The sequence below is a fragment of the Schistocerca gregaria genome, chromosome 2, assembly GCF_023897955.1.
Source record: "Schistocerca gregaria isolate iqSchGreg1 chromosome 2, iqSchGreg1.2, whole genome shotgun sequence".
In the NCBI taxonomy this organism is placed as follows: Eukaryota; Metazoa; Arthropoda; class Insecta; order Orthoptera; family Acrididae; genus Schistocerca; species Schistocerca gregaria.
Window position 1 is genome coordinate 819,382,768 of NC_064921.1, and position 13,756 is coordinate 819,396,523.

Consider the following 13,756-nt stretch of genomic DNA (forward strand, 5'->3'; position numbering starts at 1 on the left):
AAGTCATATAACAATTACTAGGTCATCAATTATTAATTTTTACAAGTTCTAAAAATATGTAATGTACGCTGCTGTACCCGTTGAATTAAGTTCATGATTGTGTTTTGATCTATCAGAGAAGGCTAAATGGATTAGCACTATTGTCCATTCACCGTTCAGAATCTTTTACACGAATAGAGGTGACGGACAACCTCGTCAAAAGAAAGAAGAAACTGGTTATGTCATTGTGGGGAAAACGCTTCTTATTGCTGGTACCTTTGTTTTACTTTTAAGAGTATTAGACCATGATGTATTTACTTATTAATTCATCTGTATAACAATATAATTTGTATGGATGTCACCAATACTTCGTACTATGCTCCTTATATTTGGTGCTGAAACACTACTAGGAAGAACAGTTTTTAGAAACACTGATCCGCAGGCTGATTAAACATTTGCTCATTTATTCTTCTGCGTGTCACGTTTTGTGAACTGCGTTGTTTCCAGAGAAACTATTCTGAGAAATAAAGCATTTGAGTGGACTGTCATATAACACGCAGCTTATAAGTGTTAAATATCGTGATTTTTGTAAAAACTTATATGCTTCGCAACTTTTCTACTACAATGTTTTCATTTCCATTCAATTTTATCATAATTTTCAGTACATGTAACCTGTGTTCCAGTTCTGAATACTGGCAATCTATGAAACTTCAGCTGCTCATATTTTGAGATACTGATCTGAATGAACATCTTGTACTTGAACAGAATTGACCTCCCCTCCGACCATTCCAAAGAGAAAAAAATTCTTGCTTTGAGGTGAAGTACGTACATTTTTATGTACATAAGTCGCTATCAGTAACTATTACTACTCAAAAGTACTGATGTTAAAATACTGATTTTGCTAAAAAAAAAAAAAAAAAAAAAAAAACGAATTTCTGGCGTCCACCACAGTTAGACCACAGACTGTGGTTAGACTGTGCGTCAACCATGAAAGTATCTTTCGTCATTCGTCTGTATAAACCAAGTGCGTTGGTGATATCTTTCCTGCAATTTTGCTTTGGACGTAAACTGTCAGTCTCAGCTGTTTTGTGTTTGTTGTGCGTTTTTGATCGCGTGGTGAAGCGGATTTAGTGAAACAATGAATGAAGAAATTGACGACCAAGATTTTCATTATGACTTTACGGCAGCATCGGAATGGGAGATGTTTATGTTTCGTTTAGAAGAAATCATTCGCGAATGGAAGATTCCACAACTCAAACGTGGACCTCTGTTAAAGAAAGGAGAACTCAGTACTGGTAAATGGGAAACGAAAACGGAAAACATTAATTTTGCAGGTAAATGACGTTTCACATCACATTAGGTACAATTTCCAAACGGTGACTGACTTACTTATCGTCTGAAACTGAGTTTTCGATAAATTCACTATTGCTACATTATGTTAACGTCCTTGTAAATATTAAACATAAGCTGTTAGAGAACTGTCATGAGCCTTGTGTTTCACAAAAGCTTAGGTACGTGTTTTTATGCAGTCTTATACCTTTCTTCGGAACGATCTCTAATCAAATTACTTAAATTCGTCCATAGTGTTCCGTAGAGCCCATCAGGTGGAATGTTTAGGTATGTAAAACGATGAATGAAAGACAAGCAAATCATGGGAACTTAATCTGAACACAATATTGATAATGAAATATTACTGTACTCCTTAAGTAAATTAGCAAGAAAAATGCAGCTGCTTCCTCAGTTAGTTCTAAAGAGTTGCTGTCTGTAGCCTGTTTGCAGTTTAATTTAATTGATTACACGGGTACTTTTCAACGAAAATAATAACTGCTGTCTGTAAACACTGAGTACTGTCTGCGATACAGTGCTGTGTGTTTTGCAGCTTCATAGTGAACATTGCTACTTGCCATATGGCAAACATACCTCTTCTATCCTTGAATCTACATATTAAAACGATTTGCAGAAAAAAGTGGCTAATGAGTTGTATTTTAATTTTCTTTTGCATTGGTATGGCTTCGCTGTTTTGTGTCAAATACGTTTGTTGGTGTGCCTGCAGAACCATTTAGAGTTTTGTATGAATAGCTGAATAGCTACAGTTGACAATTCATGGGCTGCATCAACGAAACTTATTTCCATAATTTTTCTAGCATGCATCTTTCGTGAAAATTATATAAAATTTGTCCATGATGATTTTGTTTTTGAGAAATCCATGACAGTTTCCAATCTGAAAGTATTAATTTTGTTACCTCTAAGAATTTTTATAATTTATAGATCATTTGAATAGATCACAGGGACGCACTTAAGCATAGCTGTCATAAACAGACAGTATTTTACCCTGTTGTATTCGAATGATCTACCTCAAAAGTATTAACTTGGATTTTTTGGTTAGGCCTTATGAAAGACCTTGTGTTCTTTGATTCAAAACGTTGCCAGTTTTGCACAAATGTTTGAGTACTGAAATTGTTCAGTAATCTAAATTTAAAAGCTGAAAGTTATGTCTTTCTTCTGTGAACAATTATTTTTTTAATTTTATTTATTTTTTATATGAGGAAATAATCTACAGATAACCCCCCCCCCCCCCCTTGTACACCATACTGTGTGCCACTGTTATGTCTGTTATGTTACTGAAATATGAATGCTACTCTCTAGAATAAATGTTTTAGAACACACGAAGACCTTATTTTACTTACACATATTTTCCTTTTCTGATTTGGGTTTTGTGTAAAATGTTAATTACTTTTTTTTTCTTATGTCTTTCCATTCTACTTCTCTTTGTCGTCTCTTACTTTTTCACAAGCCCTTTTAACATTTATCTTTTCCAACCACTCTTACTATTCACTTTTAATTTCATCCTTGTCTTGTTTCTTCTACTTCTATTTATGCTTCTTTAATCATGTTTTTTTTTTGCTTTTTTACTCTTATTTGAAACTTACTTAATTATCATTTATTTTCTAATTTGTCCTTTATTGGCTTTGTTCATATTCTCTCGTATGTTCTTTATCCCAGTTTATACCTACTGCTTGTTCTCTGATGCCTATGTTCTGATACTGGTACCTACTGGTAGTCTTCTTTTTTGGGCATTATGAAAGCATCTGATTCCACCCGTAATGTCATTAAGGTGGCCGATACCCATACTTTCAGCATGTACAGTATGGTGACTATAACATCAGTTACATACATATGCTAACAAAAATAAAAAGACTTGAGAATATTTCACTACAGCACAGCAATAAAATGAAACTTACCAGGACAACCTCTGGAAGTAGAAGTTTCAGAACCAGGATGAGCTAAATATGCAACAATACAAAAAAGAGCGTCATCACAAAACAAAAGCTATCCACAAAATGGAACCCAAAAAATTCGCATCATATAACATAATGCTACAGATAAGAAAATCTCTATATAGCACAAACAAAACCCTTGATACTAAAAAAATTAGCACATGCTACTCCAAAATGGGCAATTGGAAAATTCCCTTCACTTATGTAGTTAAAACAAAGTCAGCGACTCCAAAAACACACACACAAAGTGAAAACTCAAAATCCGCAGATACATATGCACTTGGCCAATTAAAATAAAAGAAAGGCTACACACCAAAACAAACAGATGATAAACAATGCATTAAAACTAATTAAACACACACATTAACCAGTCCTCAGAAAGCAAAACAATATAACTCCTCAAAGATGTAAAGATGAATGATAACAGAAAAGGTGTGAGTAAAACAGTCTCCCTGATGGCCACTTAGATCTTGAACCAGCCCCCCCCCCCCCCCCCCCATTGGATAGATCGCCAAATATTGTCAAGGTGACACCATCCTGAGTTCCTGGTCCGAGAAGATAGGACTCTAGTCAGCTACATACTCCCATTACATATGAGACTTCATGTAGTCAGAAATCAGGCCAAACTGTTGCAAAAACCTTATGGTCATCATATCATTCAACCAGTGCAACTCAGAATGAATAAGTATTAAATTTTTCCATTATATCCATCTCTAACAAAAGAAAGCACTATTACATTCCAGTCCATAAAAAATCCCAACACTAATCATACCTGTCACCGCACAGGAACCCCCGAAACAATAAATCAGCGTACCTCACTAGCAATATGGCACACTCTTCAACTACAAATTCACACAGTGATGACACAAAGCGAAATGACTGAATACTGCACATAAGACATTCATCTTCAGACATGACCATCCACCTTAAGAGTGTGCCACTAAATACAACAACATTCCACCTACAAACATAACCCAATCCAAAAACACAGCTGCACAGTGACGTCACAAAACACAGCGTACTTACACCAGGGGGCAAGGCAGATGGGTGATATGTTTCTTTTGACCCTTTTCTGCTAAGTGTTAGCAGTTTTCTTGGTGTTGGCTCTCTTCATAAATCTTGTTGATTTGATTCAGTTCTGGTCTCACCTTCTGAGTCTCTTGTCCCATTGTGTCTCCCTTGGCAACTTATATAATCTTTGTGCTGTCTTATCCTCACTTTCTTGTAAAAGTTTCAGTAGCATTTCATGCCAAGCGGACAACTTTTGTCTATCTGTGGTTTGATGGCAATAGTACCACTACTGATTAGAGCACATTTAACTCTGAGATTAGTCATGTTACTTATTCATTACAGATGTTGAATTCAGACTTACAAGACACCGCCTGCTTGTCGACTCATCTGATGATATTTCCAGTCCATTGGATGAGGAAAATGAGGAATCTAAGTCACAGGTTCTAGAAGACATCATGAGATTTGAGCATGATTTCCCACCACATTCAATGAATAATGGAACACCTCAACCACATCCTCTTGCTGTGTGGTATGGAATTCGAGATTTCCTCATTCTTTCAGCTTGGAGTGGAATATCATCATACTCAGAGAGTAAAGTGAAAATACTCTTGAGTTCCATATATGTGGCAGTAAATAACTCGAACTGGTGAGTTAGTAATTTTTTATATAAATATCTTCTTAGTTACTGATAGTAGGACTTACAATTAAAAATATAAAGGAGGTTATGCCTGAAGTAATATATTTAGCTTTCACTTCAAAAATACACAAGGTACTGTAAATTAAAGAACAAAAATTAAAGAAATGTAGTGAGGTGAAGAAAATTGTCAAAATAGGTGATTAAGACTCCAACATAAATAGTGAAAGACAAACGTGTTTCTAAAATATGTAGCAAAGCAGTTTCAGTAGTGATACTCGCTCGCATGTATAACAGTATTGAACATTGCTAGCTCACTAGTTAGAAGTCATGAAAAGTTTTGCTACACTACTTGAGTTGTGCAGGCGTGTGGGAACAGTCAAAATGGCTATCGAGCCAAAATTCTCTAGACATCCATGACTGGTCATCTCAAAGATACCAGATGTGTGATTAATAGCACGTGGAACTTAATTATGCATTTATTATAGTGTTAACCTTTGGAGAACACCAAAGTTTCAGTTTTTGCAAAACATATTCAGGAAACTGAAGAAAGGTGTATAGTTATTGTCAGGTTCTCTGGTTAACTGATTTGCTGTGAGGACTTCTATGGAAATGACGGGGTACACACAACCCTTGGCTGGGGACTGGTCAGTGCTGCCAGTCCTATGTAAATTCTAGGTGTATTTCAGTGTTCTCATTAGGCACAGCAATGGAGTTGTGTGTGGCACACAGGGAGCAGGAATTTTGAGTTGACCACAGAGGTCATGTGGTTGATACCAATCTCTTTAAAAAAAAATCTCAACCTGAAGGTAAATTGAGTGTCAATGGAATGGATTGTGCTTGGGGTAGTCACTAGTGGATAGCCTCTGGAACATCTGCCAATCTCATTTGCAGTAGGTTTGATTATGTTGGACTCTGTCTAAGTCAACATGTATTTTCTGTGGTATCAGTGGACCTACTAATCAAAACAATAAAATTAGTTTTGGAGAGATTGAGTCACTTACGAGTAAAACCATACAACCAGTTAAGAGAACAAATCAAAGCTGTTCCACAGAGAAGTCATATTCAAAGGACTTTTAAGACTGGAATATGATTCAGGCATCGTAAAATGTAGTTTAGTCGTAAAGAAACACAATGGACCATTTCAAAAAGTTTTCACTTTTTCTGTCCAGGAAAGTTAAGCCAGGCTTGCTGGGAATTTAGGAAACACTTTTAGTTGAAATAACTGTGTATCAACAAACTACTGCCCTTCTTAAAAAGAAAATACTATGGGAGTATCCTATTGTGTAGAGCTAAATATACTATGTAATCAAAAGTATCTGGACACCTGGCTGAAAATGACTTAAAAGTTCATGGCGCTCTCCATCAATAATGCCAGAATTCAGTATGGTGTTGGCCCACCCTTAACCTTGATGGCAGCTTCCACTCTCACAGGAATACGTTCAAACAGGTACTGGAAGGTTTCTTGGGGAATGGCAGCCCATTCTTTATGAAGTGCTACACTGAGGAGAGGTATTGATGTCAGTTGGTGAGGCCTGACATGAAGTCGGCATTGCAAAATATCCCCACGGTGTTCTATAGGATTCAGGTCAGGACTCTGTACAGGCCAGTCCATTCCAAGGATGTTATTGTCATGTAAAGATCCGCCACAGGCCATGCATTATGAGCAAGTGCTCGATCGTGTTGAATGATGCAGTCACCATCCCCGAGTTACTCTTCAACAGTGGGAAGCAAGCAGGTGCTTAAAACATCAATTTAGGCCTGTGCTGCAATAGTGCCATGCAAAACAAGTGGTGTAAGCCCCCTCCATGAAAAACATGACCACACCATAACAGCAATGCCTCCTAATTTTACTGTTGGCACCACACATTCTGGCATATGACGATCACCAGGCATTCGCCATACCCACACCCTGACATCAGATTGTAATGTTGTGTAGTGTGATTCGTCACTCCACACAACATTTTTCCACTGTTCAATTGTCCAATGTTTATGGTCCTTACAGCAGGTGAGGCAGCATTTTGCATTTACTGGCATGATGTGTGGTTTATGAGTAGCTGCACGACCATGAAATCCAAGTTTTTTCACCTCCTCCCTCGGTAGCTGAGTGGTCAGTGCGACATAATGTCAAGCCTAAGGGCCGGGGTTCGTTGCCCGGCTGGGTTGGAGATTTTCTCCGCTCAGGGAGTGGGTGTTGTGTTGTCCTAATCATCGTCATTTCATCCCCATCGACTCGCAAGTTGCCGAAGTGGTATGAAATCGAAAGGCTTGCACCTGGCAAACAGTCTACCCGACGGGAGGCCCTAGTCACATGACATTACATTTACACCTCCTGCCTGACTGTCATAGTGCTTGCAGTGAACACTGATGCAGTTAGGAATTCCTGTGTGATGGTCTGGATAGATGTTTGCCTATTACACGTTACGACCCTCTTCAACTGTCGGCGGTCTCTGTCAGTCAACAGACGAAGTTGGCCTGTATGCTTTTGTGCTGCATGTGTCCCTTCGCATTTCCGCACCACTATCACATCAGAAACAGTGGACCTAGGGATGTTTTGGAGTGTGGAAATCTTGCGTACAGGCATATGACACAAGTGACACCCAATCACCTGACCACATTTGAAGTTTGTGAGTTCCACGGAGCACCCCATTCTGCTCTCTCATGATGTCTTAATGACTGCTGAGGTCGCTGATATGGAGTATCTGGCAGTAGGTGGCAGCACAATATACTTAATATGAAAAACATATGTTTTTGGAGTAATGGAAATGAGCGTTTGGCGTCATTGGCTGGGAGGCTCCTTGCAGGGCAAGTCCGGCTGCCTTGGTGCAGGTCTTATCACATTTGATGCCACATTGGGCGACTTGGGTGCCAGATGGGGATGAAATGATGATGAAGACAGTGCAACACCCAGTCCCTGAGCAGAGGAAATTCCCGACCCAGCCCGGAATCGAACCCGAGCCTGTAGAACAGCAGTCAGTCACACTGACCACTCAGCTATTGGGGTGCACTGTTTTTGGAGTGACCGGATACTTTTGATCACACAGTGTATCGTCACCAGTTTTAACAAAGGTGATGTATCATGTAAAGATTTTATACACAGCCCAACACTGGAACCCAAGGTGGAGCAGGAAGGAAAAGTAGAATCGGAGATTTGCAACATTACGAAATGAATGAGCAGGAAGAAACAGTGACTTTCATGTCTATCTTAGACAGTGTAACATTGCCTGAGTACTTTAAAACAGGATTCATCAATTTAAGGATATATCTTGGATCCCATGAATTGCAACTGTTGGCAATGGTTTGGACACATGTCATTTCCACATGGAGACAAAGCTGTATGTGAAAAATGTGACTGATATGTACATAAGTTGTAAATGTTATGCACCTTCCTTCCACTTTCTATCACTTACTCTGGTGACCACACACAATGGGATGATAACTCTCCTGTGTTTACTAAGGAGAGAAAATTTCAAAATGTGAATGTTACCTAATGATAAGGAAACACTGAAGCGAGAAAAGCAGTTACGCAGCTCCCAGTGTTTGCTATATCAGTTGTGTCTACCATCCACAAAATCCTCACAAAATTACTGGCTGCCACAGGTGCATAGTGATACTGCCACAAATACTACCTGCACAGGCAAAGCAGTGCGCACAATTCTCAGTGAGAAGTTTCAGGTACCATCAATAAAACAACAGACAGTGGGAAGTAATGATATTCACTCTAGTGACCGCCTGCCAGTGGAAGTTAACCGGAAAATGTAGTACCTGAAAGGAGACAATCCAAATGAATGATGAGCAGAGATAATTTGACACTTTACAGCTACCAGCATTGAGACAGCATACAGAAAATGATGGGTAACATTGTCAATTGGTTCACCAAACTATTGAAGCATAGATAGTAGGATCACATAAAAAGGTAACCTGCCCTGTGGTGGCCTGAGGAATGCCTAACTGATTAACCTTTGCAAAATTTAAATTTACCGCATTAGCAAAAACTGTGACACCATTTCTATATACCATTATCAGACTTCTTGCTGCTGTAGCAGAACAAACCATACGAAAATTTATGTGCTTTGGAGAGGTCTTTAATGTGCTGTCATTGAAACTGCATATTTTTGGACTACACAAGTATATATACAAAATCCACCAAATATGGCATGATAGCTTCAGAAACTGTGAAAACGAGACTGCACTGCACAATGTTGTTTTGTTAACCAATCACGGCACAGGATATGTGATCTCGTCAGTCAGTCACAGCACAGAATCATAGCACTTGACATGTGATGTAATCAGCCAATCACATTGTCAATGTCCGAACACATGAATGACAAAGGAACATTAAGCATGAAACAGGAATAAAGTAGATGGCCTGAAGTAATGTACAAAGTGTACAGTAAAAAGCAAAGTGATGCTATCACCTGCCTTTAATGGTGAGGAAAGTGAAGGCACCAGTTTCTCCCTGAGAGGCGCAGAATTGTAATTGCCAGTCATGCTTGCAGCAGTGTTTGAAAAAAACTACTGTATTACATTTCCGCAGCATGTGTAAAGTTTACCCACCTCAATTATGAAATATTTCTTTCAAGTTATATGCTTGGTGAAATATGTTTTGAGGTAGATAACCCACAAAATGTTTGATCTTTCTACCATATTATGGTATTGCATCTCTGACGTCCTGCCACATACTCTCCACATGGTTATGAACAGAATCATATTTAGAATCTAAAAATTTCACACTATGGTTCACTGTAAGATGCTGAAAACCTTTAGTACCTAGAGTGTTGTACAAGCTGAAGCAGTCGCTAACCGGGAGGATATTTTCTTTGATTTTTCTAACTAAGACTTCCTTAGTCCAAAATTCATTTTTTTACCTTTGCTGAATCCCACCAAGCACCCAGTTTCCACAGATTTTATGGCGTGTACTATTTTTCCTGTACCCAAATTTTGCTTTGTCTATTTCAGTGACTTTTCCTGGTTCCCTAACTGTTGAGAATTATCACCCACTTGAGACACATTTCATGATAGAAGGACAAGTCAGTTATCATATGTGTAGACATACTGAAATTTTTTACAAGTCTCGCCATCTTTGGAGAGCACATTGAGTCCCACATGGTACAGAAATTGGAGATTTTTCAAACTATCATTGGTGAATCACTGAACCAAGTACCGATCTCAGCACTCTGCTTGAAGGTGCATTGCACATTGATCATGTGAGTACCCATCTGTACCTTCTATAAGTGCCAACAGTGGAATGAATCCTGATTTCGCAAAAAAATTGTAGGAGCTTGGCATTTTGGGCAATCCACACTGCCTGGCAAAACATGAACCACCATCCATAACATGGCTTGATTCATTCTTTAAAATACCACCTCTCCCAGAAAACATCCTTTGCATTCCATTCTCAGATTGAACTACAACTAGGTGAGAGATACTTACTTTCAAATCTGATCAAATTTCGTAATATGTCTCAGTGCTGATACGGTATTGACACTGGTTGAACAATAATATTACATATCAATCATTAGACGGAATGTTAAGGATATGCTAAAACTAGCCACAAGAAGCTATAACTGCTTAAAAGTTGACAGTTTTGGGAAATTGGAAATAGCTGAATATTGGTGACAAGCAGGCTTATACATTTCGCTGCTGCACCCCAACTCACAACCAGACTGTTTCCTTCCAACAGAACCTAAACCTTGGGCTATGGTATAGCTCAGTCTGTCACCACAACTAAATTTTTTGCTTACACGTTGGTTGCCTTTGGAAGCCATGACCTAATTGGATAACAATAGCCACATTCTTGTGATAATGAATAATATAAATGTCACTGCTTTACTCACAGCAGTTTAAGTTGTGCTGTTACATCAAAGCTTAATTATACCCTCAGAAATCATGATTTTGAAATTGCGACTTATTCAGAAAACAGTCAAATATTTCTCACAATCGATAGTAGAAATGTCGATCCTTCACTTGCAGCAATTTAAGCTGTGCTCTTACATCCCATTCTAACCACATCCATCAGAAAAAGATAAAGCAACATATATCTGTGGCAACTAAAATTATATGTGAAGGCATAGTTCTGTTTATTCTTGTTCTACACGCATATTAATTCGTTTTGTGGTAATGAAAAAGCCTTATTGTGATGGGTTCACTAGATCGTGTATCCTGTGCATGCAGTGATGGCTGACTGTAGCAAATGGAGCAACCATTATCCTAATTTCAGTGTTTCAGAAACTAACATGCTGTATTTGGTAGATACTGTATTTATGCTTGCATAGTCCAAAAATGTGCAGTTTCAATGACACAACACTCCAAAAATCTGACCAAAACCTGTTGTTTGCAACACAGTTTATTGTGCTGCAGTAGCAGGCAGTCCTGCAACAGTATATAAAATTTTATCAAAAGTTTCAGTCTGTTGAATTACAAGAGCAGAAGTCCAATGTGTCAGAGGAAACAAGGAAGGTTTCACTCAGCTACAACAGACTGGCAATCAATAAAGAGGATTTTGCGTAAGTGCAGTACACTTCCCTTCTTGGCTATTTTGGGAAATAGTGTCTTGCTGGGTAACTTTGGAAATGTATATAATATTATCAGCCAAGAAAGATGAGTTGCGTTGCTTCTGCAACAATGAGAAACAACATAGTTACCTGTGTTCTGTGTGGAAGCTAGAATCTTCTCTACTATGGCTCAAAAAACTACTCCATGACCATACTAAATTCATTCTGCCATGTTGGGCCACCTCTTCTGTGGCACTAAGGACGTACTGCCCAATTATTTTAATGAAATCTAGTTTCACAAACTATATCCTAACACCTGGGAGGGTGAATAATGATTCCTGTATGGATAAGACTGTTAAGGATTGTACAGGTCCAAAAAAAACTCTTGAGCATCATTCTCAACAGGTGCAAATGAAAGGTTCTTAAGCAGATGGCTTTGTATAAGTCCTCAAATTCCAAAAAACTCTCCTGACCCACTTCTTTTGCATACAGAAAGATGTATATTGAGTCATTATTATTCCACTGCTGATTTTGAGTCATTATTATTCCGCTGCTGATTACTTAATCCTACTGGCTGCACTTATAAAAAAATGTTCTCTATGTCAGAGTTATTTAGCTGATGTGTTCTTTATGTGGAAAAGGCAAAATCATTGGCTGCTATAACATCCGTTTACAACTTATCAATAATTGTGTGTCAGTATGCTGCTGCTGATTCTTATTCAGTGCTTCCTCGGTGAGCATTACTTCTAGTACTGCATCAGAAATGTCCTATCATACAGTTGGTGCTGCATACAAGTGCCCCACTTCTCCATTGTTTCACTAAACTGAGTGAAAGTCTAAGAGTATTGCTCCCATTTAATTCTCGCACCACTGCACTAGTGTCATCAGTTGAAACTGATATACAGCTCCATGCTCAAAGGAAGCCCTATGAGATTCATTACCAAATTTTCAGCTGAATTAGCCCCTCTTTTAACCATGATCTACTGTAGACCCTTTGAACAAAAACAATACCCAGTAGTTGGAAGAAAGCACAAGCTATGTCCATCTGCAAGAAGGGTAGCAGAAGTGATCCAAAAAAACTAACATGTAATCGTGCAGGGCAAGTGTTTGTTGTAGAATCTTAGAACAAAATCTGAGCTCAAATGTAATGAGGTATCTTGAAGAGAATCATCTCCTCCATGCCACCAGTATGGATTCTAAAAATGTGTGAAACCCAACTTGCACATTTCAAGCATGACATCCTGGAAGCTAGGGGGCCATAGTAGTCAGGTAGATGCAGCATTTCTTGATTTCCAAAAAGACTGACTCAGTACCACATCTGCACTTATTACTGGAAGTACAGTCTTCTGGGCTAGTGAGTGAATTTGTGACTATTGAGAATTTTTTGGTGAGGAGGCTGCAGCATATTATATCGGAAGTAGAGCATTTGACAGATGTTCTATGTTAATGATCTTGCCAACAATACATGTATAGTAACCTCAGACTTTTTAGAGATGATAAAGTTATCCATAATCAAGTAATGTCTGAAAAATAATAGCATATCTTGAGAACATTTCAAAGTGGTAGAGGGTTTGGCATCTAGCTTTAAATGTTCATAAACATAAAATTCTGCACTTCACAAAATAAACATTGTATTCTGTGAGTACAGTACCAAAGAGTCATTGTTTGATTTGGTCAACTCCTACAAATACACTCCTGGAAATGAAAAAAGAACACATTGACACCGGTGTGTCAGACCCACCATTCTTACTCTGGATACTGCGAGAGGGCTGTACAAGCAATGATCACACGCACGGCACAGCAGACACACCAGGAACCGCGGTGTTGGCCATCGAATGGCGCTAGCTGCACAGCATTTGTGCACCACCGCCGTCAGTGTCAGCCAGTTTGCCGTGGCAGACGGAGCTCCATCGCAGTCTTTAACACTGGTAGCATGCCGCGGCAGCGTGGACGTGAACCGTATGTGCAGTTGACGGACTTTGAGCGAGGGCGTATAGTGGGCATGCGGGAGACCGGGTGGACGTACTGCCGAATCGCTCAACACGTAGGGCGTGAGGTCTCCACAGTACATCGATGTTGTCGCCAGTGGTCGGCGGAAGGTGCACGTGCCCGTCGACCTGGGACCAGACCGCAGCGACGCACGGATGCACCCCAAGACCGTAGGATCCTACGCAGTGCCGTAGGGGACCGCACCGCCACTTCCCAGCAAATTAGGGACACTGTTGCTCCTGGGGTATCGGCGAGGACCATTCGCAACCGTCTCCATGAAGCTGGGCTACGGTCCCGCACACCGTTAGGCCGTCTTCCGCTCACGCCCCAACATCGTGCAGCCCGCCTCCAGTGGTGTCGCGACTGGCGTG

General features: G+C 39.4%; 1 protein-coding gene across 1 annotated transcript in view; it reads left to right on the plus strand.

Moving 5' to 3' along the window:
* Positions 1 to 1,011: 1,011 nt before the first annotated feature.
* LOC126335151 (rab3 GTPase-activating protein catalytic subunit) overlaps positions 1,012 to 13,756 on the plus strand; it is a 471,879-nt gene continuing 459,134 nt past the window's right edge. Inside the window, exons 1-2 of the mRNA XM_049998120.1 lie at positions 1,012 to 1,313; positions 4,611 to 4,914. Coding sequence (XP_049854077.1) covers positions 1,118 to 1,313; positions 4,611 to 4,914 — 500 coding nt within the window. The 5' untranslated portion in view covers positions 1,012 to 1,117. The remainder of the gene's footprint in view (positions 1,314 to 4,610; positions 4,915 to 13,756) is intronic.